The sequence below is a fragment of the Corvus moneduloides genome, chromosome 19, assembly GCF_009650955.1.
Source record: "Corvus moneduloides isolate bCorMon1 chromosome 19, bCorMon1.pri, whole genome shotgun sequence".
NCBI classification, from domain to species: domain Eukaryota; kingdom Metazoa; phylum Chordata; class Aves; order Passeriformes; family Corvidae; genus Corvus; species Corvus moneduloides.
Genome location: NC_045494.1, coordinates 1438836 through 1466428, shown reverse-complemented (window position 1 = coordinate 1466428; position 27593 = coordinate 1438836). Strand labels below are relative to the sequence as shown.

At 61.3% G+C, this 27593-nt stretch overlaps 2 protein-coding genes and 1 long non-coding RNA gene across 7 annotated transcripts in view; 2 read left to right on the top strand and 1 right to left on the bottom strand.

The window, feature by feature from the left end:
* Positions 1–15211, bottom strand: part of SLC39A11 (solute carrier family 39 member 11) — a 73104-nt gene extending 57893 nt beyond the window's left edge. For 2 of the 5 annotated variants that reach the window (XM_032128814.1, XM_032128815.1), the window contains exons 1-4: positions 15057–15192; positions 13814–13927; positions 12644–12682; positions 8229–8387 (exon numbers count right to left, since the gene is read on the bottom strand). In XM_032128814.1, the coding sequence (XP_031984705.1) occupies positions 8229–8387; positions 12644–12682; positions 13814–13921 (306 nt within the window). In that variant the 5' untranslated portion in view covers positions 13922–13927; positions 15057–15192. Of the gene's footprint in view, positions 1–8228; positions 8388–12643; positions 12683–13813; positions 13928–15056 lie in introns of all 5 variants that reach the window. The other 3 variants (XM_032128812.1, XM_032128813.1, XM_032128811.1) reach the window with 2 other exon arrangements.
* Positions 15212–20493: 5282 nt separating this feature from the next.
* Positions 20494–23353, top strand: SSTR2 (somatostatin receptor 2). Its single transcript, XM_032129268.1, has 2 exons — positions 20494–20529; positions 20987–23353. Exon 2 carries the CDS (start codon positions 21048–21050, stop codon positions 22161–22163), a length of 1116 nt encoding a protein of 371 aa, XP_031985159.1. The 5' UTR covers positions 20494–20529; positions 20987–21047; the 3' UTR covers positions 22164–23353.
* Positions 23354–23390: 37 nt separating this feature from the next.
* Positions 23391–26916, top strand: LOC116453616. Its single transcript, XR_004243862.1, has 2 exons — positions 23391–25289; positions 25845–26916. It is a non-coding gene; the product is annotated as an uncharacterized LOC116453616 (long non-coding RNA).
* The last annotated feature ends 677 nt before the right edge of the window (positions 26917–27593 follow it).

The window sequence follows — 27593 nt, the reverse complement described above, 5'->3', positions numbered from 1 at the left end:
CCCATGGAAGGCTTTGCTACATTCCCAAAAAACAAACTTTCCCTTCCTTCATTATCAGAGCCAGATCCCTCCTTCCTCCCAGAGCCTGTGGAGAAGGTCCAGGGCTCCACAAAGCCAAACAAACACAAGGGCTGCTGTTTGTTGTGCCCTGGGCAAAGGAAACCCGAGCGAAGCAGGAACGCAGGAGCCAGGCTGGGGCTCGGGCAGGAGCCCCCAGCTCCATCCTCCCTCTCCAGGAGGGAAAGGCTCCGTTCCTGCAGCACCACTCCTGTGCCACACTCCAAAACTTAATAAAGCAGAAAATCCACAACCTCTGGGTTGCAAATCCTCCACCTAGCCCGGCAATGAGGATGTGCAGCTAATTAACTTCTGAGGAGTCACAGCTGAACAGGAAAGAGCGCATTAAAATGGGAACGTGTGCCGGGCACGTCCCGCAGGAGCCGGCAAATTGCATCAGAGGAATCTTCATTCCGATGATAAATTAACACCAGCCACAGGACCCGGCACGTTTTCCATGTTTTCCATGTTTTCCCTGCCTCCTGGAATAATGAACCCATCAAATCCAGCTCCCTGCAAAGCAGGAGGGGGAGAAGCAGGAGCAGCTTCCCGGCTTTGCCAGGTGGGAGCACAGACGGGAGGATCCTGGGCATCCTCCAACTGCACCCACGGCAGCAGAGACTGCCCTGCCTTGTCCCACCAGGTAGAGAATCCCAAATCCCAGAATTATTGAGGCTGAAAAAGCCCTCCAAGATCCCAGAGTCCAACCTGTGACCAACCCCCACCTCATCCCCAGCCCAGAGCACTGAGTGCCATGTCCAGGTCTTCCTTGGACATCTCCAGGGATGGGAACTCCAACCCCTTCCAATGCCTGACACTTTTCCCAGGAAGAAATTCCTCCTGAAATGTAGGTTTGTGCCAGGAATCACTTCCTAGAGCCCCTCCCTCCCAAAAAAGATGCTCCCCATGGTCTAACCCAGCTGTGGTATAGACCTGAGAAAAAAACTGCCATTTTAAACAGCGTGCAGCTACACCTGCATGGTCCTTCCTCCTCCTTCTCCTCCTGTAGCCTCATCCATGCACTCTTCCCAGATTTTCCTCTCAAAAAGTGACTTGCATGGATTCAGAAGGCAAAATATTCATCCTGAAGGCCCATTCTGAGCCAGCCACCATCGCAGGACAGGAGAGGATCCTCGGGGCTGTTTATCAAGCTCTCAAAGCCTTCCCAGGGGTTCTCACTCAAAATAGCCCAAAACTCACTGTGCAAAACATCCAGTCCCAAACTACATTCCCAAAAAGCTTTCAAGCCATGATTTGCACACCCAGAAAAGGGCAGGAGCACCAAGAAGTTCTGTTTGGAAGGGGTCAAGGGGATTCAGCTCCCACCAGCAGCATCCTCACTCCCGATTCCCTCTGGCCCATCCCACTGCAGATCCTCACCCTGCTCAGGGAAACCTTGGAGCTGCTGCAAAGCAGAGCCCCAAATATTCCCAAGAATATTTGTGTGTGAAACACAAGCCCTGGAGCCCAGAGAGGGATCTGGGCTGTGCTGGTTCTGTGGGATGAGGGCAGCGGCACCTATGGAACAAACCCCAACCCCACAAAGGCTTTTAAAGGGCACTTCAGTCGCTGCTTGTTTAAATCCAAGGAATGCTCTGCCCATCACATGAGGCTTTATTGATTTCCTCTGTACTCAGGATCAAAAAAATCCACCAAACCTCTACCCAGCAGACAAGGGAAAAAAATAAAATCCAATGGAGATAGTATTTCCAGGCTGGAATTACAGCCCTGGCTCCCCATGCTCCCTCCCTGACCATCTTTTACACCCCAGGTATTGGCAGGGCCCTGGTTAGAGCTGAGTAATGGCCCAGCAGCTCTTCCCTGGATTATTCATTAACTCCTGCTGCTCCTGCAGCATCTGCCCTCCCTTCCCTGGCCTGGGAAGGAGCAGCTCCCAAGGGAGACCCCCAGACCCCAGCGCCCATTGGATCCCGCAGCGGGAGGGATGGAGCTGCCTCCCTGTGCAGATGTTCCCGAGGAAAATGAAGCCTGGGGGGAGAGGAGATGAAGCTGATTAAGCCTCATTATCCTAATTAGTAATGATGGGAGCAGAGTCAGGCAGAGGAGTGGAAAGAACAGGAGCTGCAGGTGGGGCTGGGGCAGCCCCTGGGGGTTTCAGCTCCCACCAGGACCAGCTGGATTCCTCCCTCTCCCTGCCCCTGTCCCAGCAGGGAATTCCTGCTTCCTCAGAGGTGAAGGGCTGTGATCCAGAAAAGGCAGGAGCCAGGGAGCTCCTGGAAGCCACAGGTGCTCCACTGCACCCAAAGCCCCCCCCAAAGCCCACCCGTGTGGGCTTGGGAACACCCTCAGAATTCCACAGGAACACCCAACACCTCCGGGGGCTTTGGCAGCTCCAAGACAAAGGCGCTCACAGAGAGTCACAAAATCACTCTGGGTGGAAAGGCCCTGTGAGAGCACCAAGTCCAACCACCCCGGCACTGCCAAGGCCACCATGACCACGTCCTCAGGTGCCACATCCACACAGCTTCAAAGCCCTCCCCTGCCAGCTGGGTCACTTCCTGCTGCTTCCAGTGCTTCCAAATTTCACCTTTTCACGTGAAAACCCTGGAGCAAAAGCAGCTGGGGACTGCCTGAAAAGCAGAGCCAGGGCTGGAGGCATCCCCTGGACTCCTGTGGGATTCCCCCAGGAAGAGGGAGGCCAGAGCAAGAAGCACATCACGAAAACCCAATAAAGCACCAAACTCCAAACAAAACCCAGCCAAGTCAGCAGAGCTGCACGACAGCTTTGAAGGATGAGAATAATAACACTTAATTCCAGCATTCTTATGCCTTGCAGCAGACCCAAAATAGCTCCTGAGCCATCAGGGACCTGCTGCACTGAATTTTTAAGTAAACTTTCCCTCAGAGGCTTTGGCTCTTGGCATCGACGACACCAAGCCCCGACCCTTTTTAGGAAATGGCTCACACAGCCCCGCCAGCTGCCCCTCTGCATCCAAAACCTCCTCAAACACCAGCTGACAGCCTTGCTTAAAAAAAACAGGTTAAACCAGCGGCTCTGTGTGAGGAAATTTTGGCAAAATGAAGGCGAGCCCATTTTTTGAAACCCCCAGGGATCTGTTTTTGCCGTGGTCTCGCCCTCCAAGCAGCCCCAGATCTCCTGGTGTGGTTTGTACCAACCTTCACCAGCATCTCCTCCTCAGCTGGAGGATGAACAAACACCTTAAAGGCTTCACCCAGGGAAAAGGCAGAGATAAAGACGTAACAGCTTAGATCTGCCTTTTGTGAGGAACAGAACTGCTCCAGCTGCTCGGGATCATCATTACCACCGGGGCTGGGAGGCTCAACCCTCCCTCTGCCATGAGCGAACACTGGGATGCCCCAGCTCCAGCACGAGCAAAACCCTTCTCGCTGCCAGGAGAGCGGGGCTGGGCTCAAAAGAAGCCGATAAAAGCTTTGAGAGGCTGTTGTTACCCAGCCTGGAGCTGTGCCAGGCAGGGAATGCTCCCCGAGCAGCTCCCTCCTGCTGCCCTGGCATGGCCAGGCTGCCCCAGCCCCACCGGCACCCCCAGCACCCTGCCAGGGCAGGAACAGCCTGAGATGGAGCCCATTTCCAAACCCTCCTCGGGAATGCCGTGGCTCAACCCTTGTCGGAGCAGCAGCGGCTCTCCAGGGAGCAGTCTGGGCTCCAGAGGAAGGGAGATGGCTCTGGAGCCACATTCCCGGCCCAGGGATGGCTCAAGCCTCACCAAACTTGTTTTTCCTTTCGACACACTCGGCTCTAACCTCTCCCCCTGCTCCCTGCACAGCATCCCCACAACCTCGCCAGCTCTCTGTTCCCTTCCCAAAGCATCCCAAAGGTGCCATCCTGGACCCATTGCCCAGCTCCAGGAGCCGATCCCGCTGCTCTGGGCAGGGACACAGAGCCCCCCCACCCTCTGCCAGCTCTCCTGGCCCTTCCCAAGGTATCCAGGGGGAGGAAAATCAGCACTTTGGATCAAGCAGACCCTGACAAGGTGGCTCGTGCCCGTTATCCATGTGGAGAGGCCCCAGCACAGGGACACCCCCTTTTCCAGGAGGAAACACACCAGCAGCAGCACTGTTTGGGGATCTAAACCCTCCCCCAGCTCCACGTGAGCCACGGGGTGTAAATCACCGCCAGCAGAATTCCCATGGGATGAGCGTGTGGGGGCAGGTGCGTCCCACACGGAGCAACCGAGCCAGGAGACAGCAGCTCTGCTCCCAGCAGCGTTTAACCTGGATTTAAGGATATAGGGGATGGTTTTATACCTCCACTGCACTGCTTCCTGCAAGGCCACCACCCTCCCTGCCCGTCCCTGCTGCTCCACCCCGCTCTTCCCAACACAAGGATTTCACTTCCCCAAACTCTTCCCTCTCCACTGTTTCAACGCCCCACGGAAAACTCCGACCACCAGGAACAAGTGGGGTTTGTGCCCCAGCTGTTTCTCCACCCTGCTGGGAAACACCAGCCCGAGGCAACGGATCCAGCCCATCCCAGCCCCATCCAGCAGCAGGAAAAGGCAGAGTTTGGAGCCAAACGGCTTCCAAGGGATCCAACAGCAGCTCCTGGCCACCCACTGAATCCTGCAGAGGGTTTGGGAGCCCCAAAAAGCCCCAAAAAGCCAGGACAAGGCAGGCAGAGGGCGAGGAGAGGCAGCAGATTCTCATCACTGGCACTTCATTCCCTGGGTGTTCACCGGCACTGGGAGTGACCCCACAACATCCAATTGGATGCAATTGGGAGCCATTCTCCTCCCAGCTGAGGATGCATCTGCACCTGTGGTCCTGTCAGGAGAGGCTCCAAAAGCCAGGGAGGGGGGAAGGTTGCACCTGCAGACTCCTGAGAACCTCCCCCTCCTTCCTCATAAGCACAGAACAAATAAAACTCCACTGAACTAAAGATGAAAATCTAAAAACCTCTGTGGAAATGTTTGGAAATCTCTTCACATTCTCGTGTTTTCAGCTGCAAAAACCCACCAGCTCCCCATTTCTGTCTTCCTTCCTTTCACAGCAGCCTCAGGCTGCTTCCCTGGATTGTGCAGCACTCCCAGGGCTGGCAGCTCTGCAAACGAAACCCCTGGGCTGGGACACAAGGTCACACCTGAGCTGCCTGAGGAGCGCTGCCAGCAAAAAGAACAAAAGCAGAGGTGTGAAGGGAGAAAAAAAACCAGAAAGATGAAAAAAAAACCAGAGCTCAGCCAGCCTAAAGGTGCATCCAGCACTGCCAGAGCCAGCCAGGGCTCGGGGAAATCGTGGATTCTTTAAATCTGGGAGAGAAATCCATCTGTGTCCAGCTTCCAGATGCTCTTCCTTGCAGCTGGAGGAAGGGCAGGAGCCCCCCCAACCCTGGAATTCCCACTCACCAGCACTGGGATGAGCCCCCAGCCAGGGAATTCCCACTCACCAGCACTGGGATGAGCCCCCAGCCCCGGAATTCCCACTCACCAGCACTGGGATGAGCCCCCAGCCAGGGAATTCCCACTCACCAGCACTGGGATGAGCCCCCAGCCCCGGAATTCCCACTCACCAGCACTGGGATGAGCCCCCAGCCAGGGAATTCCCACTCACCAGCACTGGGAGGAGCCCCCAGCCAGGGAATTCCCACTCACCAGCACTGGGATGAGCCCCCAGCCAAGGAATTCCCACTCACCAGCACTGGGATGAGCCCCCAGCCCCGGAATTCCCACTCACCAGCACTGGGATGAGCCCCCAGCCCCGGAATTCCCACTCACCAGCACTGGGATGAGCCCCCAGCCAGGGAATTCCCACTCACCAGCACTGGGATGAGCCCCCAGCCAGGGAATTCCCACTCACCAGCACTGGGATGAGCCCCCAGACAGGGAATTCCCACTCACCCTCACTGGGAGGAGCCCCCAGCCAGGGAATTCCCACTCACCAGCACTGGGATGAGCCCCCAGCCAGGGAATTCCCACTCACCAGCACTGGGATGAGCCCCCAGACAGGGAATTCCCACTCACCAGCACTGGGATGAGCCCCCAGCCAGGGAATTCCCACTCACCAGCACTGGGATGAGCCCCCAGACAGGGAATTCCCACTCACCAGCACTGGGATGAGCCCCCAGCCCCGGAATTCCCACTCACCAGCACTGGGAAGAGCCCCCAGCCAGGGAATTCCCACTCACCAGCACTGGGATGAGCCCCCAGCCAGGGAATTCCCACTCACCAGCACTGGGATGAGCCCCCAGCCAGGGAATTCCCACTCACCAGCACTGGGATGAGCCCCCAGACAGGGAATTCCCACTCACCAGCACTGGGATGAGCCCCCAGCCCCGGAATTCCCACTCACCAGCACTGGGATGAGCCCCCAGCCAGGGAATTCCCACTCACCAGCACTGGGATGAGCCCCCAGCCCCGGAATTCCCACTCACCAGCACTGGGATGAGCCCCCAGCCAGGGAATTCCCACTCACCAGCACTGGGATGAGCCCCCAGCCCCGGAATTCCCACTCACCCTCACTGGGAGGAGCCCCCAGCCAGGGAATTCCCACTCACCAGCACTGGGATGAGCCCCCAGCCCCGGAATTCCCACTCACCAGCACTGGGATGAGCCCCCAGCCAGGGAATTCCCACTCACCAGCACTGGGATGAGCCCCCAGCCAAGGAATTCCCACTCACCAGCACTGGGATGAGCCCCCAGCCAGGGAATTCCCACTCACCAGCACTGGGATGAGCCCCCAGCCAGGGAATTCCCACTCACCAGCACTGGGATGAGCCCCCAGCCCCGGAATTCCCACTCACCAGCACTGGGAGGAGCCCCCAGCCCCGGAATTCCCACTCACCAGCACTGGGATGAGCCCCCAGCCCCGGAATTCCCACTCACCAGCACTGGGATGAGCCCCCAGCCCCGGAATTCCCACTCACCAGCACTGGGAGGAGCCCCCAGCCCCGGAATTCCCACTCACCAGCACTGGGAGGAGCCCCCAGCCCCGGAATTCCCACTCACCAGCACTGGGAGGAGCCCCCAGCCCCGGAATTCCCACTCACCAGCACTGGGAGGAGCCCCCAGCCCCGGAATTCCCACTCACCAGCACTGGGAGGAGCCCCCAGCCAGGGAATTCCCACTCACCAGCACTGGGATGAGCCCCCAGACAGGGAATTCCCACTCACCAGCACTGGGATGAGCCCCCAGCCAAGGAATTCCCACTCACCAGCACTGGGATGAGCCCCCAGCCAGGGAATTCCCACTCACCAGCACTGGGATGAGCCCCCAGCCAGGGAATTCCCACTCACCAGCACTGGGATGAGCCCCCAGCCAGGGAATTCCCACTCACCAGCACTGGGATGAGCCCCCAGCCCCGGAATTCCCACTCACCAGCACTGGGATGAGCCCCCAGCCAAGGAATTCCCACTCACCAGCACTGGGATGAGCCCCCAGCCCCGGAATTCCCACTCACCAGCACTGGGATGAGCCCCCAGCCCCGGAATTCCCACTCACCAGCACTGGGATGAGCCCCCAGCCAGGGAATTCCCACTCACCAGCACTGGGATGAGCCCCCAGCCCCGGAATTCCCACTCACCAGCACTGGGATGAGCCCCCAGCCCCGGAATTCCCACTCACCAGCACTGGGAGGAGCCCCCAGACAGGGAATTCCCACTCACCAGCACTGGGATGAGCCCCCAGCCAGGGAATTCCCACTCACCAGCACTGGGATGAGCCCCCAGCCAAGGAATTCCCACTCACCAGCACTGGGATGAGCCCCCAGCCAGGGAATTCCCACTCACCAGCACTGGGATGAGCCCCCAGCCAGGGAATTCCCACTCACCAGCACTGGGATGAGCCCCCAGACAGGGAATTCCCACTCACCAGCACTGGGATGAGCCCCCAGCCAGGGAATTCCCACTCACCAGCACTGGGATGAGCCCCCAGCCAGGGAATTCCCACTCACCAGCACTGGGATGAGCCCCCAGACAGGGAATTCCCACTCACCAGCACTGGGATGAGCCCCCAGACAGGGAATTCCCACTCACCAGCACTGGGATGAGCCCCCAGACAGGGAATTCCCACTCACCAGCACTGGGATGAGCCCCCAGACAGGGAATTCCCACTCACCAGCACTGGGATGAGCCCCCAGACAGGGAATTCCCACTCACCAGCACTGGGATGAGCCCCCAGACAGGGAATTCCCACTCACCAGCACTGGGATGAGCCCCCAGACAGGGAATTCCCACTCACCAGCACTGGGATGAGCAGGTCGGCCCCGTACACGAACGCTGCTCCCAGAGCGAAGCCTGCGGCCACTGGGAAGAAGGAGAAGGCTCCGAAGGTGCCGGATTCCTCAGCCATCTCGATGGCTGGGGCCAGCAGGGACCAGTAGGATGCAGCCAGCATGACCTGGGGACAGAAGGGGAGTGGTGAGATCCCATGGGACAAAAGGGAAGCCGAAATTCCAGTGGAGAAATGGCTGCGGGACCAGGATCCTGCAGTGGGAAGGAGCAAAGGGATCACAGACACAGCAGCAGGAAGATGCTGAGGGAAAAGTGACCCCAACTCTCTGTCCAGCAACCCCCAGCACCCCAGGAAGTCCCCTTTGCAGGATGCTCAGAATCCCAGAATGGTTGGGGTTGGAAAAGACTTTAAATCCCATCCCATTCCACCCCTGCCATGGGCAGGGACACCTCCCATTATCCCAGGCTGCTCCAAGCCCTGTCCAAGCTGGCCTTGGGCACTTCCAGGGATCCAGGGACAGCCACAGCTTCCCTGGGCACCCTGAGGGCCTCCCCACCCTCATAGGGGAGAATTCCTTCCCAATTCCCAACCCAAACCTCCTCTCTTCCAGCTGAAAGCCTCTGAAGAGGAGCTGCTGCCCGGCTCTCCCAGCACGAGGACTCGGAGCAAACTCTCCCATCCTCAATCTCTCCCAAGGAAGGAAGGAGCTGCCTCTTGCAGACACCAGTCCCTGGGGGATTGTGTAAATCTGAGCTCACTGTGAGTAAGAAGAACGAGGGTTGTCATGTCAGGCTTAAGCACGGCTGTCAAACCTCATATTTCAAATGCCACCTCCTTTAAAAAACAACCACACACCCCAACGTGGAAACACAGGCAGCAGGGAAAGGCTCCGGAGAATTATGTTGTCAGCTCGTGTTAAGATAGCATTTCCCCACGGCAAACACAGCCCTGACAGGGCTCAGCCTCCAGAGCCTGGCAGCACCCAAGGCAGCTCCGAGGATCCCACCAGCTCGGGGGGAAGGTGACCACAGAGCTCTGAGCCAGCCCAAGGTGAAGGAAAAGTGATTTCCTGCTGCCTTATGCAGATCAAAGCCTTCGCCCCAGGGGCTGGAAGTCCCGGAATCCCAGAACATTCTGAGCTGCAAGGGACCCACAGGGAGTCCTTCAGCAGCTTCCCCTCAGCCCGTCCCGGAGCTCAGGGGGGGATTTAGGGACATGGGATTGCCTGGAGCAGCCCAGCTCCTGCCCACCCAGGTCAGTGTCAGAGCTCGGGTTCAGCTGCAGCTCTTCCCAGCTGACCGAAGGGGGAGGATTCCTGCCAACAGCCCCATTTAAGTGACAAATTCCCCCCGATCTCAAAGCTCTGCACCGCCCAGCCAGGGCCAGGCCCCGAACCCCGATGGCACCGAGCCGGCTGGTGGCAAAGGCAGGAATGAAAGAGGAAAAACCCCCTGGGCCCTCGTGGGATCAATGAACCCAGAGCCACTCGGATTTTCCACACCTTCCCCTCACTCCAGCCCCTGAGCCGGGGAGCAGCTGCTGGCACAGGGACATCCCGCTCCTGCCAAGCTGGATTTGGGCACTTTCACTCCTCTGCGCTCCAAAGCCAAGATGCAGCAATGCCACAAATCCACCATTTCTCGGGAAAACACGGCAGGGTCGGTGGGGGAGGAGAAGCAGGCAGGAGGCAGCTGTGGGATCCGAAGCATCACCGGGATGGAGGAGCCCAGACCCTTCCCTGGGGCCCAGCAGCGGAACAGGAGACAAATCCAGACTCCAAAACCAACCACGGGGAACGAATCCAGATCTGTGCCCTCGCACTGGTGGGAATCCCCCAAAACACAGCAGGATTTAAGCCCAAACACCTCTCCCAGGGCTGGGCATCTCCTTCCACAGGGATTCAGTGCAGCACTCCCCAAAATTCTCCAAACTCTCCTCACCCCCCAAACCCACGGGTCCAGCGCTGCCCCAGCTCAGCCCTGTGGCTGTGGAGCCGCACAGGAGCTTTTTCCTGCAAATCCAGGATAAACAGAGCCATGACCTTCACACCCGGGGCTGGGTTCAGCCCACCCACCCTGCTGGGGCAGAATTAAATCCCTCATTAAAGCAGGCAGGCCTGGCCACGCTCCTGTGGGATCCCCAGGGTGAGAACAGGAACACCGAGGGAAACACAGGAGCAGGAAATCTGGGAAAAGGAGATCTCCGTGGCAGGACGGGAAAGTCAGGAGGAAGAGGAGACTCTGGCAGGACACTTCCCCTGCCAAACTTTTCCTTCACGAAGGCTCCAACAACGAGGAGCAGCCTCAGCAGAGCCGTGTGAATTCCTGATGCTGTTTTAAGGGAATACTCGATCCCAGTGTGCCTGGGGAGGGTTGAGGAGCGTGGCTGGATGATCTCCTGCTCCACCCGGGACAGAGGACACCCGGCTCCAGCCCAGCAGAGGGAAAGCTGTGCCAGGCTGCAGGGAAGGGGGGCTGCAGGTGTTTGTTGCTGGTGTCTGAGCCCAGCCCTGCAGCACCGCAGAGAAAAAAAAGAAAAAAAAAAAAAAATCTCATTTAAAGATATCAAGATTTAAGGGAAAAGGCAGCAGAATTCCACATCAGATGCCCCAGCAAGCAAAGCTTTGTCTCTATGGAAACACATCACCTCGCAGGCTCCTGCATGCAAAACCCTGGATTATCCAGAGTTCCAGGCAGGGAACTGAGGCAGGGAAAAGGCAAAGCCAGGGCTGGAAGGAGCTGAGCCCCCCCACACCACTGCAAGGACGGAGCTGCACAGGGCCCTCCACCCCAGGTGACACCTGTGCCGTCAGACAGGGGCAGCTTGAGCCAGCAGGATGCTCCCAGTACACCCAGGGCTCTCCCAGTACACCCCAGTTCAATTTAACCACACGCCCAGGCTCACCCCAGCACCCTCAGATGACCTGGAGCATTGGCAGGGAAGGCAGTGCCCAGCCACGGCTTCCTGCATCCCAAAACAACCCTCTGCACCCCAGGCACCCTCCCTGAGGTCACCTGCACGTCCCTGTCCCACATCCTCCTCCTGCCTCAGCGGTGGCAGAGACATTTGGAGTTAATCCTGGATTTATTTGGCTTGGCAGCTCCCAGGAGGCCAGCAGGGAAGTGTTTACCAGGAGGGTGGAGAACCTGCCCAGCTCCAGCATGGCACAGGTGAGGGCAGTTTCCACAATCCCGCTTGCCTGAGGGCTGGGACAGGAGGTGATTGCTCCTCCAGCTCCTCCGTGGATCCTTTGCAAAGCCCCCAAGCACAAGAACCAGGAGAAGGGGGAGGGAAATGTTCCTTGTGTTGTTCAACCCTGTGAGGCAACGAAAAGATGGAGAGCCAGCTGTTGGTCAAGCAGTGGCAACGCTGCCCCGCTGGGAGAATTGAAATTCAGGGGGACCCTGCTGTCACCAGGGGCTCCCTCACAGCCTGTCCCCTCCAGGCACTGCAGCACCCCAAAACCAGCTCCCCCTCCCTGCTCTGAGCGCTGCCAGCTGGAAGAGCTGAGGCAAAAGCAAATGTTTGCAGGAGTTCTGCTTCCTGAGCCACACCCGGGCCAGGCAGGGGGGACTCAGAGCTGCTGGCAGGGTGACGTGGTGGCCACGGCAAGGACAGCACTGGGACAGCAACTCCTGATCCCGATGGGATTCATGGAGGAATGCCTGCAACCACCAAGGTGAATGATCCTCACCCTCCAGGGCGCAAACCCAGCTCCTGTCACCCACCACGGCACCCAGGTGCCACCTGCCCAGCCGGGATACAGCGAGGGGGACCTGGCAGAGCCCAGGTGGCCCCAGCACACACGTGGCAAGGGGCCCCTCCCCGCAGAGCACATCCCAGGGGCGCTCCAGCACCTGCAGTGTGGGGAGTAGCGCTGGACTCGACCTTTAACGGGGAAACAAAGGTGATTTAACGAGTCTGAGTGAGGCCCCACCTGCCCCCAGCACGTGGGCAGCGGCAGCTCCACATTCCCAAGCCCCCCACACAATTTCAAGCCACGTTTTCCTTCAGGAAAAGCCACCCTGAGCCCCACATTCCACGTGCAGCTTCCAGGGAGAGCTGCAGCTCTCTCTTCCCTCTCCTCCCGAGGGTTTAAAGCACCCATGGAGAAGCACAAAGCCAGCCAGGCACAGCAGCCCCCAGCACAACTCTCCTGCCCATCTCCATCGCTCCAGTGCTCCGGGAGCAACTCAGAATCCCAGGGAAACGAGGAGAGTTGAGCTCCAGAGAGCCAAGCCCGGCGTGGGCAGCCAGCCAGGAGGAACCGGGCCAGGATGGGACTGAGCCGAGCCCTGCCCTGCCCTCGGGGGATCAGCCCAGGGATTGTAACTCGAGTGGGCACCAAACCGGGCTGCAGAGAACACAGGGGAGGAGGAGGAGGAGGAGGAGGAGGAGGAGGAGGAGGATGCTGCACTCACCCCTGCGGCGAAGCCCAAGCTCCCATCGAGGATCCGCCTCTGGAAAAAGCCAAACACAAAACGCCTTTAACTCCTGGTGAAAGCACTGCCCACAGTGCTGGGGAGATGGGGAAGGGCTCGCCAGGCTGCAGAGGGGCTTTGGACAAGAGGGAATGGCTTCCCACTGCCAGAGGGCAGGGACAGAGGGGATTTTGGGAAGGAATTGTTCCCTGTGAGGGTGGGGAGGGGCTGGGATGGAATTCCCAGAGAAGCTGTGGCTGCCCCTGGATCCCTGGAAGCGTCCCAGGCCAGGTTGGATGGGGCTTGGAGCAGCCTGGGACAGTGGGAGGTGTCCCTGCCCATGGCAGGGGCGGCACTGGATGGGCTTTAAGGTCCCTTCCCACCCAAACCATGCTGGGATTCTGTGGGGGCAGCATCCCCACGATCCCACAGAGCCTCCTGGCTCCCTCCCTGCCCATCCAGAGCCCAGGCCAAAGCCTGTGCAAAGTTAAACCAGAGGCTCTCCTGCCCCTCTGCATGAGCTGCCCTGCATTTCCCTCCCTCCTTGAAGGCTTTCATCCCTCCAATACCAGGCAGCTCCAAACAAATCCACTGCTCTGCCCTATCCCAGGGGGACAAATCCTGCCCCTTTCACTCCCAGGGCAGGTTTTGTCCCTCCCTCCCCAAGGAAGAAAACCAAAGTGCTCCTCCAAAGGGAGCCTCACTTTGCAGCCACCTCCTGAATAAACCATCACAAGACCAAGGCATGAATAATAAATCCATCTGGGCAATTTGGAACACCCTGGTGAGGGGGGCTCTAATTTTGGATCCAGGGTGACTTGAAGCTCAGCGTTTTGCTCCATCTGAGCACGGACTGACCCAAATCCTGCCCTGGAAACGTGGCAGCAAAACCAGGTTAGAGGCAGGGAAGCTGCTGTTGCCAACACAGAGTTCTGTTTGCGGCTCCTGAGCCCCAGGAGCACATTCCACAGCCCAGGCTCAGCAATTTCATTTCCCTCCCCTCTGGTGTGTTGAGAAAGGAGCTGGATTTTTCCTCCTCTTGCCCCAGGAGTGACGCTGAGCCCCTCAAAGCTGGGAGCAGGCAGCCCAACCCAGCCAGGAGCAGGGCACAGGCCTCGGATGCGGATCCTGCTGGGATCCCAGGGACGAGAAGCTGATCCCAGCACTCACCTGCCCACTGGAGAACACAAACACCAGCGCCGAGCCCGCTGCCGTCAGCCCCCAGGTGAGGAACGTCCCCAGCAGCGCCTGCACCACCGGCCCAGATCCTGGGATCATGCTGGCCTAGGAGAGAGGAGCAGCCTCAGGAACAGAGCCAGGTGTTCACAGCCAGAGAACAACCCCCAAAGCCCACCCAAACCCCTCCACCAAAGGGATCAGAGCCAGCTCAGCTCGACCACCCTCCCCTGAGCTCCTCTCTCCCCTTAGGTGAGGCTTTGCAACTTAAGCCGAGCTCGGTGGAGCAGCGGGGATGGGATACAGCACATCCCACCTGGAGCACAACCGCCGGGATTTGGGGCTCAGCCTGGCACAAACGGCGCTCAGACCTCGCCCAGGCCACGTCCCGCTCCGTGGTGCCCCCTCTGTGTGCCCCAAGGCCGGTGTTCCCGGTGTGGAGGGCCAACACCCTCACAGCACCCGGCTTCCCGCACCTTGGGAAGGGGGGAGAAGGGGAACCAAGCGCAGGGATGGGGAGGGAGCACTGGGAATGGGAATGCACACAGGTGTGGAAACACGGCTGCACAAATCCCTAACACACGCAGGCACGGATACGTTCGCACGTGAATAATCAAATACACCGGGCTTGATGGATTTAAATGCAAATATCTAAGAAATACACACACCAGTGCCAGCTTCAAAGGCTCTCCCAGCCCCCAGCCTTGCCCCAAGGCTCTTCCCAAGCCCCGCAGGTGCGTGCCCAGCTCAGGCCCCGCTGGTTTCCCGGCTCAGACTCCCCCCAGGTCCCCAGGAAGCGCCCCCTTTTCTACAGCCCATCCAGGAGGCCCCAAACACCCCCCAAATCATCCCCCAACCCTACACCGGGCACTCCGCCCTATTACCCCGCACCCCGGGCCCGCCAGCCGCGGGGCCGGTCCCAGGACCCCCGAATCCTCCAAACCTGGATCCCCCGGCCGGTCCCAGAGCCCCCAAACCCCCAAAACTGAGGCCGCCGAACCCCGAGCCCTCCAAATCTAGAACCCCCCGGCCAGACCCAGGACCTCCGGACCCCGCAAACCTGGACACCCCTGACCCATCCCAGGACCTCTAAACCCCCCAAACCTGGAGCCCCAGGCCCATCCCAGGACCCCCAAGCCCCCCAAACGCGGAGCCCCCGGATACCGCGGCCAGCCCCAGGATCTCCGAACCCCCCCCAAACCCGGAGCTCCCGGCCGATCTCAGGCCTCCCTCCAACCTGGAGCCCCCGGTCGGTCCCAGAACACCTCACGCCCCAAAGCCGGAAGCCCCGGGCGGGTCGGGGCCCGCGCTCGCCCCGCACCTGCAGCCCCGAGCCCGGGCCGGTCCCGGCGCCGCTTCCGGGTGCCGCACACGTGTCTGGGCTGGCCCCGCCCCCCGCCCGTCCCAGCCAATGGCAGCGCGGCGGGGGCGGGCCGCCCGCGGCTCTGCGGTTCGCGCGGGCGCAACGGCCACAAAGCGAGGCGGGCGGGCGGCGCGGGCGGGCGCGACAAGCTGTCCTTGATGCTGTCGCGTCGCTGTCGCCGCCCCCCGCTGCAAAGAGACCCCCGGGCACCGCTTCCCCTGGCAGCCTAAGGGCAGCTCCTGCTGCTGCTGCTGCCACCCGAGTGTCCCGAGAGCCCCCCTCGGTGCCACCCTCGCGCTGCCGCCGCCCGCAATCAGCGCCGCTAATTAACAGCCAGAGGTGGCTCCTTAATGAGCAGCGCGTGGCAGCCCGGGGCAGCTCACGGGGGCCAGCGGACCCCGCTCCGTGGCTGGCAGCCGTCCCTGTCACTCGGAAGGTGCAGCCAGAGCCACTCGTCCGATCCCACCCATGGATGTCACAGAATCCCAGGATTTTGGAGGCTGGAAAAGGCTTCCGAGGTCACCGAGCCCAGGCTGTGCCCGATGCCCGCCTTGTCCCCAGCGCAGAGCACTGAGTGCCGCATCCAGGGATGGCGGCTCCAAACCTCCCTGGGCAGCCCCTGCCAGTGTTTCACAACCCTTTCCTTTTCCTGATGTCCGACCTGGATGTCCCCAAAAGTGTCGCCACAGGGCACAGGTGGGCTGGGGGCAGAGGCAGCTCTGTCACCGCTTCCTCCCCGTGCTGGCACAAGGGACAGGGGCTCGCAGTGACAGCCACAGAGCCAGGCCAGCCCCGGTGTCCCCTCCTGTGCCACGCCAGAGGAGCAGGAGGTGGCAGAAGGACACATCCTCGTGAGTTTATCTCAAACAGCCTCAGATCGGCCCCCGCTGCCCCAGCTCGGAAAGTTTAGGGCCACCCAAAACCTCCCTGATTTAGGATTTAATCAATCTCGCCCTGTAATTGCTGCATCCCTCATTAGCGCCCAAGGCCAGGCAGATGCAGGGCGAGGTGCCAGCTGGAGGGACACGGGGACAGACACACAGAGCTCCCCCACCACCCCCGGGATCCCTGGCCGGCTGTGACGGCAGCGCTGGCGGGGCTGGGGACAGCTGGTGACCCGGCAGGGCTGGCCCTGGGGACACGGCTGACACGCTGCCATGGGCTGGGGGCGGCTGGCAGCGATGGGGACCTGTGGGTGGCAATGGGGACAGTCGTGGTGGCTCTGTGCAGAAGCATCAGCAAAATCAACTCACAGCCCCGTTCCCCGGTGTCATTTCTGTGTGCAGGGACACTTCCATGTCACAGCCCTGCCTGTCCCTGCCAGCGTCACGGCCCTGGCTGTCCCCTCAATGTCACAGCCCTGGGCAGGAGGGCTGGGAGCTCCCACCCGGGCCCTGCCTGTTCCAACAGGGAAGGGGGAGACCCAGAGCCCCAAAAATGCATTTTAAACAACAAAAGGGGCACAAATCTGGCACCATCTCTCATCAAGGTGAACGAGATGTCACAAGGGGCAGCTCCAGGGAGCCCTGGGGCAGCCAGGACCCAAATCCCTTGGGATTTTTTGCCATAGAACTGCCGCAGTGCTGTCTGGGGCAGAGAGGCGCATCCTGCACACGGATGGCACCAGGCACCGCCGGCTGAGGCAGGGCTGGAGGTGCCCCTGGGAACGGCGAGCGTGTCCCTGTGTCCCCTCCGTGCCGGCTGGGCTCACGGCCGGGCTCTTTCCCAACCCAAATCCATCTGTGTCAGGCTGGGGCGGCGGCTGGAGCCAGCCTGGATGGTGAGACAAGGGAATGAGGACATCCAGGGCCGTCCCCAAGGACGGGGCCGGCGAGCAGCCGGGCAGCGCAGGCAGGGCCAGGCGGGGTCACTGTCCCATCCCACGAGCTGAGGTCACCTCTTTGTCACAGGGCACAAAGGACCGGTTTTGTCCTTCTGCTCTGGCTTTGGGCTCGCCGTGGGGGACACGAGGGACCCTCTGCAAGGCTGGGGGACCGCGGAGTTCCAGCAGCTGCTCCGAGCAGGAGGCAGCGCGCTGTCACCAGCCCTGACATTTCCAGCTGGAACAAAGCCCGGCTGCCAAAGCCAGGCTGTTCAGCCCCGATTTAATGCGCAGGACCCTCCAACGAGCCAGGCACAGCGGGGAGAGGCGCAGGCAGGAGCCGGGATTTCGGGCCGTGGCTGCCAAAGGCTCATTAGTGTCGGGGGCTCCGGGATATGATTCACCGGGAACGCGAGCGGCCGCTCTGGCCGAGCCCTGCCCCGGCCCCTCCAGAGATCAATAAACCAATTACGGAGGCAAATAACGGCAGGGCGAGAAGGGGAGGGCGGGAGAGGGAGGAAGGAACCGGCTGTGGGGAGGTCTGGAAGCAGCAGGAGCCGGAGCGGGGGGTGGAGGGGAGACCCCCGCGGGGTGCGGAGAGCGCTGGATCCCGCGGGGTGTGGGTGCTGCCTGGATCCCGGCAGGTCGGGATGCTGCCCTGGATCCCGGCAGGTCGGGATGCTGCCCTGGGCGCAGGTGAAGGCGCCAGCGCCTCTTCCTCGCCATCCATCAGCGCTGCAGACGCTCCCGATTAGATCTGGCAGCCACCAGTCGGGTCCTGCCGCGCCTCGGGGTGCGGGGACATGACCCAGACTGTTTGTCTGGCTAATTAGCAGAAAGCAAAGCCTCCCCTCAGCCCGACCATCCCTGAAACGCGGCCAGGCCGCCTCCGGGCAGCAATCAGCAGAGCCACCGAAGCCGCCCGGGGCTGCTGGGCTGGAGCCGGGAAGGGGAAAGGCAGGGAAAGGGCAGTGCCAGCCGAAGTGTCCCTGGGGGAGAAACACCACGGTCATCCCTGCTGGCCTTGTCCCCACGGCCACGGGGGACAGCGGGGTCCCTCTGAGGGCAGTGCTGGCGAGGAGGGGGCTGGGGCACGGCTGCTCCAGCACGGACACAGCGCTGCTCAGGGCCGGCTCTCCAAAGAGAGATCATCATCTCCAAGGGATCCTCAGGGATCCCCGGGCTGGCTGCACACGGGAGCAAATCCTTCCCCTCCTGACACCTGGGGAACAGCAGCTGCCCCTGCACCCCCTCACAGCCCAGTCCAGCCCAACACAGCCTCCTTCACCCCTGCTCCATGGATCCAGGAGAAAGGCCAGCTCACCCTACCCCCCCGTTGGCATCCCAGCCCCAGCTCCTTACAACACTCATTTCCAGGACAGGGGTCGAACGCGCTGTTTTCCACAGGGACTCTTGCGGAACAGCTGGGAATGGATGGCTGAAATCTTGGAAGGGCTTTTAAAGGCTCTCTGTGGTCACGTAACCCCCGTGCCCCTCTCCCAGGGGTTATTTTGGCCGTGTGGGAAGGGGCTGTGTGTTCCTCCTCTCTCCAGCCCTGCCAGTAAATTGCTTTTCAGCGCAGTGGATGCTTCCCAGGCAAAAGGACAAAGAGGAGTTTATCTGCCAGCACCAAACCAGCTGCTGGGCATAGCGTCCCTCCAAACCAGGGACCACCCAGGGACGCAGAGCACGCTCTGCACTAGGCTTTAATTCAACCCCAAATCTAAGCAGAATGAAAAAAAAAAAAAATCCCTTCAAAAGGCTCAAGGATGGCTTCCTGACTCAGCCAGCTGCTGCTGCCCTCCTCCTGGATGGAGATCAGCTCCGATCAGCTCCTCAATGCCCACCGGGCCATCATTTCATTAATTTTATGGGGTTTTTAATGAAGATCAGATCTGGGTTCAGCCAGGCTGAACTGGCTGGATTCCCCCAGCTCCCCGGTTCCAGATTCCCAGCGAGGTGGAAGTGAAAGGCGGGGAGAGGCTGGAGCCCTGACGCTCCTCAGGCAGCCCCAGCCAGCTGGAGGCACCCCGGGATCCCTGGGCTCCCCTGCCCTGCTGCTCCCGCCCCCGGATTCTCTCCAGCTGCGAGAAGCCCGTGCCAGCCCGGGCTGGGGGTGGTCTCGGTGCCAGGGCTTGGTGACCGAGGAACCCAGGGCAGGGGCGTGGCAGCGGCACCTGTTCTGGGGAGAGATTGGAGGGTGCAGCGCTGGGAATGCACACAGCAAGGCTGCTCCGAGGGAAGGGCACGCTCAGGACATTGCTCCTGGCCACGGGAACCAGCCAGGAGAGGATAAAACAGCTCTCAAAAGGTCGCAAGGCACCAGCCCCCTCTCCTGGGCCGTGCTCCCTCCTCCCCTGCACGGTGACAGGACCGGGGGGCCGGTGCAGCCAGCCAGGAACAGCCATCCCTCGGGACACCCCGACGGCAGCACCCCAGAGATCCGATCCCCCGCTCACATCAGCCGAACACCTCCGTCCCAGCCTCCCTCCTCTCCCACTATTCCTGGGACATTAATTTCCACATCATCCTCAGCAGAAGCAGCTTTTTCCTGCCTCCTGAAGATTAATGAGGCTGATAACGACTCTGCCGGCGCTCCAGGACCTGATGTCTTTAGATCCGCCTTGGGAAGTGGATCGCGAAGAGCAAACGAGAGGCTCCCGGCGCACTCAGCAGCCTCGGCACGGGGCTCTTTGTTCACAGTCACTCCTAATTTCCTGCTTTCCATTGTCTCCTGGACAAGTGATGGAAAGAGCGGCAGGAATGGAGATGATTTAATTGCTCTCAAGACTCCAAACAAACCAGAGCAGACGTTATCTGCCCCAAACCTCTCCTTTTTGGTCTTTCTCCTCCAGGGAGAGGCCGTGGCAGGAGCCACCTGTATTGCACAAGTCCCCAGAGACCCCAAATATTTTGGCATAACCTTGAGACCGCTTCCAGAGGGGAGGACCAGCAAGGACCTGCCTTGGCTTGCCTTTGGAGGCAAGGTGCAAACTCCTGGGGCCAAGGCATTCCCAGCGTTCCAGGGAAACTTTGGGACTCTCAGACACCTCTTGGGTCACCCTCCATTGGGGTCACAGCGTGGCCATCACGCTGCTGTCACCTCCCTGTCCATCTCCTGGTGGCCCTGGAGAAGCCGAGCCCACGGCTGGAACCAAAACGTTTCTGGGCAGCGGGGTGGCAGGGCTGGAGGCAGGGTGGGCACGGCAGGAGAGGGAACACAGGCGGGGTGGGCAGCACGGGCAGAGCAGGACGGGCAGTGCGGGGAAGGTGGGCACGGCAGGATGGGCAGCGCAGGGCGCTGCGGGCTGTCCCCGCCCCGGCCCCGCAGAGCCGCCCCGCGCGGGGCGGGGCGCAGCCGGTGCGCTGGTCCAGCGGCGGAGCCGCGCCGGGAGCGGGTGCGCGGAGCGGTGCGGAGCCGAGCGGTGCGGAGCCGAGCGGAGCCGAGCGGGGCACGGGCGCTGCCGGCGCCTCCCCGGTGCCCGCCGGGCCGGGCCGGGTCAGGGCGGGCGGCGGCGGGAGCAGGTGAGCGGCGGGGCAGCACCGCCCGGTGCCCTCCGCAGCGGAGGGACGGGGCCGGGGGTGGGGCGCTCCCCGCCGCGAGTTCGTCGCCCACCGGAGCCGCCCGGGCTCGGGGTGCTGGTGCCGGCTCGGAGGGAAGGGGCTGCACCCGCCGAACGGCCGGGAGAGGAGGAGGTTTTCCCCCGGCGCTCGGTGCTCCCGGGCCATCAATAGCACCCACTGGGATGCACCGGTTGGATTTGCGGAGTCGTAAAGGCTCCGGGATCGCCAGAGCCAGGAGGAGCTGCGGCGTGGCCGGGCAGGCTGCTCCGGGAGGGGACGTGGGGAGGTGGGGTGGGGACCCCCCCTCCAGAGAGCCTCTCTCCCGCTGAGCTTGGCAGCAGGATGGACAGATCCTCCCCAGGAATCCCTTCATTTCTATTTACTCCCTGATTTCTAGAATCTTCTCCTCTCTCCCCAGAGCCAGGGAAGATGACATCTCGGCTCCTGTGAGGCAGCAGTGCCCAGGGAGCGGCAGAGCCATGGAGCTGGAGTACGAGCTGCCCAATGCCACCGCCTTCTGGTTCTCCGCGGCGTCCCCCTTCGACAACTTCTCCCTGGAGGCGCCCACCAACACCTCCCAGAACGCCACGGGCCAGCACTTCGACCTGACCAGCAACGCCATCCTCACCTTCATCTACTTCGTGGTCTGCATCATCGGGCTGTGCGGCAACACGCTGGTCATCTACGTCATCCTCCGCTATGCCAAGATGAAAACCATCACCAACATCTACATCCTCAACCTGGCCATCGCAGACGAGCTCTTCATGCTCGGGCTGCCCTTCCTGGCCATGCAGGTGGCCCTGGTGCACTGGCCCTTTGGCAAAGCCCTCTGCAGGATTGTCATGACGGTGGATGGCATCAACCAGTTCACCAGTATCTTCTGCCTGACGGTTATGAGCGTTGACCGGTACCTGGCTGTCGTCCATCCCATCAAATCTGCCAAGTGGAGGCGGCCCAGGACAGCCAAAATGATCAACGTGGCCGTTTGGGGCGTCTCCCTGCTGGTGATCATGCCTATCATGATTTATGCTGGGGTGCAGCACAACCACGGCAGGAGTAGCTGCACCATCATCTGGCCGGGAGAGTCGGGTGCCTGGTACACGGGATTCATCATCTACGCCTTCATCCTGGGCTTCCTGGTGCCTCTCACCATTATCTGCCTTTGCTACCTGTTCATCATCATCAAAGTCAAGTCCTCGGGCATCAGGGTGGGCTCCTCCAAGAGGAAAAAGTCCGAGAAGAAAGTCACCAGGATGGTGTCCATCGTGGTCGCTGTCTTCATCTTCTGCTGGCTTCCCTTCTACATCTTCAACGTCTCCTCCGTGTCCGTCATGATCGTGCCCACGCCCGTCCTCAAGGGCATGTTCGACTTCGTGGTGGTCCTCAGCTATGCCAACAGCTGTGCCAACCCCATCCTCTACGCCTTCCTGTCTGACAACTTCAAGAAGAGCTTTCAGAACGTGCTGTGCCTGGTGAAGGTCAGTGGCATGGACGAGGCCGACCGCAGCGACAGCAAGCAGGACAAATCCCGGCTCAACGAGACCACGGAAACCCAGAGGACCCTGCTCAATGGTGACCTGCAGACGAGCATCTGAGGGGACAGCGGGGCTCGTCCCTCCTGCGCCCTCCTCTCCCCGCTGGCTCCCGGCTGCAGCAGAGGGGTGGCACCACGGTGTCGGGGCAGGAATGCCACCTGAGGGGACGGCTGTGAGCACCCGATGGGCGCGGGGGTTCTCTGCTGGGCTCCTCTCTGCTGGGTTGGCTTTCGAGCGCTGGGAAGGAGATGCATCAGGAGGAGCTGCCTCGCCAGGAAAACAAAGACAACTCACGGCGACGCGGCGCATTTCGGCACCAAAGTGCCACCGCGGGCACAGGTACGGCCGGGGCGGCTCTGCTGGGTCCCCCGTGCCACCCTCGGGGCCGGCTGCCTTTGGGGCTCTGCCCCACGACGGGTGGGTGCACCTGGACACACAGGGGGACCTCAGGAGGAGCCGAGGGCACGGGTGTGTGACAACACGGGGACGCACCGAGCTGCGGGGAGCTCCCGGCGAGTCTCTCTCCCAGGACATCAGGATGTTCGGGATTGCGTTTTCCCGGGGCTGTTCGTTACTCCAGCGCCCGCCCTGCAGCCTCCCCGTGCTGTGTGACTGCAGCGGCCGCCCTGCCCGGAGGGGACACGCCACGACCGAGGTGACCTCCCCACGGGAAGCAGCTCTAGCCCCGCAGCAGCCCCTCTGATCCCACCCCGCCTCCTCCAGCCCTGCCATGTCCCGCTGCTGGAGAGCCCTTTCCCGGCCCCTGCCGTGGCGTCACCTGCCCGCAGATTTTCTCCTCGGATGGAGAATTTCCCCCTTCTCCCTCCCCAGTAGCCGCTGCCCCTCCCACCGCCCGCATCTGCCGGCGGCCGGTCCCACGCTGCGCCGGCAGCCGCGATCGCTGCTCGAGCACCCGCGGCACGGGCGCCCGGCTCCGCTCCCTGCTGGGAAATCCTTGGAAGTATTTAAGCAGCGGGGACGCATTGGAGAAGCCTGGCACGGGCACCTCCCACTGCACCCGGCTGAGATCGGGGATTGTCCGGCCGCGGCTCCGAGGATCTCTGGCGTGGCACCTCCCCGCTCCTTCCAGGCAAGTCACGCTGGAGGCAGGGCTGACGGAGAGGATGGGGACGGGAAGGGGGGTGCTGGGGACTCGGCCCCCGCCCTCGTCCGAGCCGAAGGCACCGGGCAGAGCAGACCACAGGGCTCCCAGCAGCTGGGGATGAAGAGCAGGGCAGCACGGATCCATCCCCCTGGAGATGATTTAATTGCTCTCAAGACTCCAAACCCCTGGGTCCTGCACAGCGTGAGGGGTGGCGGGGCTGGCCCCACATCCGCCGTATTTGGCTTCTCAAGACTGTCCTGGAGCGCTCGGCCCTGTCCCTGTCCCTGCCTGCCCTCCCAGCTCAGCACAGACCGCGGCTCTGGAGCCCTGAACCCCCAGCAAAGCCCCTCCTTGGCCGGCGCAGCGGGAGCTCGAGGGAAAGCCCAGGGGAGAGGGAGAAGTGCCGGCTTCCTGCCGGAGCACCCGGAGCAGCTGCCGTGCCAGAGGCCGGATCTGTTCACAGGCTCCTGCTGCAGACCCGAGCCGTGGGAACGTGGGGGGTTCGGTGGGGGAAACAGCCGGGGCTCGGACACCCTCCCCTTTCCCAGCCCAGCCTGGTGTCCCCGTCGCCAGCAGACACGGAGCCGTCACCTGGCACTACAAACAGTGAGGGAGGTGAGGCTGAGCATTGCCCACGAGGTGCCACCCGCTTTGGGGTCCCACTTGCTCCGCCATGCACCCCCAGGCGATGCTCCAGCCGAGAGCACCAGCCCTGGCAGAAGTTCTCCCATGGCTCTGCCCAGCTCCTGCAGCAAATCCCAGCCTGGGGCATTCCATCCTGCTGTGCCACCCCTGCCAGCCCCCAACAGGGCTCAGTGCCAGGCTGGGTACCTGCTCCTGGCTGGGCAGGGCACGGCTCAGGCATTTTCTGCAAGACAAAGCAAAGCATTGTCAGCAATTGTTTGCTTTTAACTCTTTCCTGCTCCTCCGAGGAACAGCGACAGCATTCAGGTGCTCGTGGGCACCGTGTGGCACCTCCCTGTCCCCTCGCTGGGCACCGGGCACAGCCCGGCTGTGGCGTGGGGAGTGAGGCTGACCCCGGGCTCCGGGGCAGAGCAGTTCCCTGCTGACTCTGCAGGAATTGAAGCACCGGCAGCAGGTCACGGCTCGGGGAAGCGCTGCTGGGGAGGGCTGGGAGCAGCGCCGGGATGAGGCTCCGTGTCACAGCCGCAGTGATGCGTCAGTGCAGCCGTGGGCACTCCGTGGAGGAGGTGTCTGCGTGGAAAGCGGGCGTGGAATGGGGATGGGGGTGTGTGGAGCCCCCAGCACTCACCTGCAGCCAGGCCAAACCCGGATTTGCCGGTGTCTGACTCCATCCCAGCCGTGTCTGTGCAAGCCCGGCCACCAAAATCCCGATGGATGGAGGGGGGGACACCTGTTCCCAGCTGCACCCCCGCAGGAGTCCCCAGCAGGAGCCTGCAGCTGGGATCACCCCCTCTCTGCGCTGGTTTGATATGGAAATATGGAAATCCTGGGAATTCCTAGGCCTGGGAAGGACCCGCACCCAGGTCAGCTTTGTCCTGGCAACCCCCCAGGCAGTGACACTTCTGGCTGCTCAGGGCTGGGATCTGAAATGTGTCCCCCTTTCGCACCCAGGGGCTCTGCTGGGATGGGGATAACGGGGCTGCAGGTGAGCAATGAGGGGCGTGGGGCGCTGCCACCAACATCCCAAAGGCCACCAAGGCAGGATGTAACAGGGCAGGGGCTGCCAGAGCTCTCTGTGGCCACCTTCCCACAGCTCACTGAGGAAAAAGGGCAGGAAAGTGAAATGTGCTGCCTTGGAGTGCCGGGAGGGAGCTGCAGCCACGGCCCAGCGCTGGCTGTAAATGCAGCAAAACAAAACCTTCTGCTGTTCATTGCTGACTAATAAACATCAGCAACGCTGCTGCTGCTGCTGCCAGTAACGAAGTTTTCCCTCCCAGCCACTTGATTTTAGTGGGAACTTGACCTCAGATTGGATCTGCTCTGCAAAGCCTCGCAGGGCTGCTGGCAGTGGGATGAGGAATCTCTGCCGGTGACTGCGGAGCCAAGAGACTGAACCTGCGAGTGCTTCACACACAGCCTGGCCCTGGGCAGGAGGGGTGAGTGACAGCTCCCGCCTGGAGCGGCAGGAACGGCGTTATCCCACATCTGAGGTGATGGGAAGCACGGGTCGGGGTGTGCCAAAGGCTCCCCTGCTGCCTCACCTGGGGCTGTCCCCTGGGGGCTGGGTCACCTCTGCACGAGCCTCCCAGTCCCAGTGTGGCCTCCCCAAAGCCTGTGGGAACCAATTCCCCTTTTCCTCCTCACCACTGGTTCCCCCAGTGAGGCTGAGGGGCGGCTCCACAGCTCCCCGATCCCACAGGATTGACCTGCATGGAGACATCCCTGCTGTGCCCTTCCTCAGCCCTCGTGTGCGGAGCCGGGGCTGTGGCTGGGCTGGGCATCCACCCGTATCCCCCTCGCACCCAGCCTGGCTCCGGGAGCTGTGGTGGCCAGTGACCCCCGGTGCTCCAGAGCCAGATCCTGCTGGGATGGGCCAGAGAGGCTGGGGCTGGACCTGGAGCCTTCCCGGTGCATCTCTGCAGCTCCTCATGTTGGCTCCAGTGCTGCCTTGGACTGAAATAATCTCCTGAACTGTGCTGCTGTGTCTCCAGAGGGCTTCCCGACCCTGCCACCATGGGAAGAGCCTCGTCTTTGTTGGAGACTCCACCGAGAGGTCGCTTCCCTCCCAGACCTGCCCAGGCTCCCCATCCAGCTCCATCCCGAGCAAGGAGAGCTCCCAGGTTCGGATCCAGCCTTGTGAACGAGCTGTTTCCAAACCGCTCACGGAGAGTCTCCATCCCCTCCCTGCGGCTGCTCCAAGGGGGAATCTCCAGCGAGGCACAAGCAAAGGACACAGCAGATCCCAAACCTGCCTTCCTGCTGCCAGTCTGGAATGGGACCTGCTGCTTTCCAGCCCCAGGACACCTCTGCCCTGCCCTGCCAGCCTCTGATGCCCAGCCTGGCACCTCTGTGAAGGATTTCAGCTCCACTCCCTGCTTGCTGCAAGACCTGGACTGTGAAAAGCCAGGACAGGAGAGCCATCCTGCCTCCAGCTGTTTCCTGACCAGGAGACACTGAGGGATGCAAAGCCTGGCCACTCCATCCGTCCATCCATCCATGCATCCATCCATCCATGCATCCCACCCCACGCCGTGTCTGGGAGGAGGGACGGGACAGCTGGTTGTAAATATATGTAAATTGTATATACTGGATGTGCCCAGGGGGGTTTCTGATAACTGACACAGCCCCATGGGGGGCCTTGGCTCCCCCTCACCCTCCCCGTGTGAGGGGATTGGTGGCACCAATCTCAGGGGATTGGTGGCACCGTGCAGGAGCTGGGAGGGACCACGGAGGCTGCGGCCACTCTGCCAGGTGACTTCTGCAGGACCAGGGAGCTGAGGTTTAGTCTCTGTTCCCTGCAGAGCTCCAGGGCCCCCCAGCAGCGCCGTCCATCCCCCCCGTGTCCGTAGCTGTGCTCTGTCAGTGCCCGTGGATCCGTTGTGACCAGGACATGCCGAGAGCGTGTCCCTGCTCCCAGACCTGTTTTCCTCCCCAGCAATCGTTCCTCGGTGTCCTGGTGTGGGACTGGGCCTTCCCGCAGCGAAGGCTCCTGACTGCCACGGTCTGTGCCACGGGGAGGGGGCTGTGGATGGTGCGGGAGGGAAATAAAAGAGTTTTCCTACAGTTTCTGGCTGTTTGTGTGTGTTGGAGCTGGGAGAAGCAGCAGGATATGACCCAGGTTTGGACACCTCCCTGGGAGAGCATCCCAGAATTGTTCAGGTTGGAAAAGCCCTCAAAGATCACCGAGTCCAACCATCCCCCTTGGCACTGCCAAGGCCACCACTGACCATGTCCCCGAGTGCCACATCCACACAGCTTTAAATCCCTGCAGGGATGGGGACTCTGCCACTGCCCTGGGCACTTCCAATGCCTGACAGCCCTTTCCATGAAGAAATTCCTCCTGATGTCCAACCTGAACCTCCCCTGGCACTAACTGAGGCAGTTTCGTGTCGTCCTGCCCCTCGTTCCCTCGAAGCAGAGTTATCAACTCCTAGGAACTGTGAGTTTGGCTCTGAGCAGCTGCACAGCCCAGCAACACCAACACTGTCCACGCAAATAAACCAGATCACTCCCAAACACCTGTGATTCTTTTTCTTCCCGTCTCAGTTTCCAACACAAACGGGCGGTTATCGGATTTGAGTACAACAACCTCACACCCAAGCCCACACGCTCTGGTTACGCCAGCATCTCCCGTGGAGCTGGATCCTGCCTGGCTGCAGATCTGCCTCTCCCTTCGGGCTTGGAAGGGACCTTAAAGCTCAATCCTGTTCCACCCCATCCTGGATGGATTTTGGGGGAAT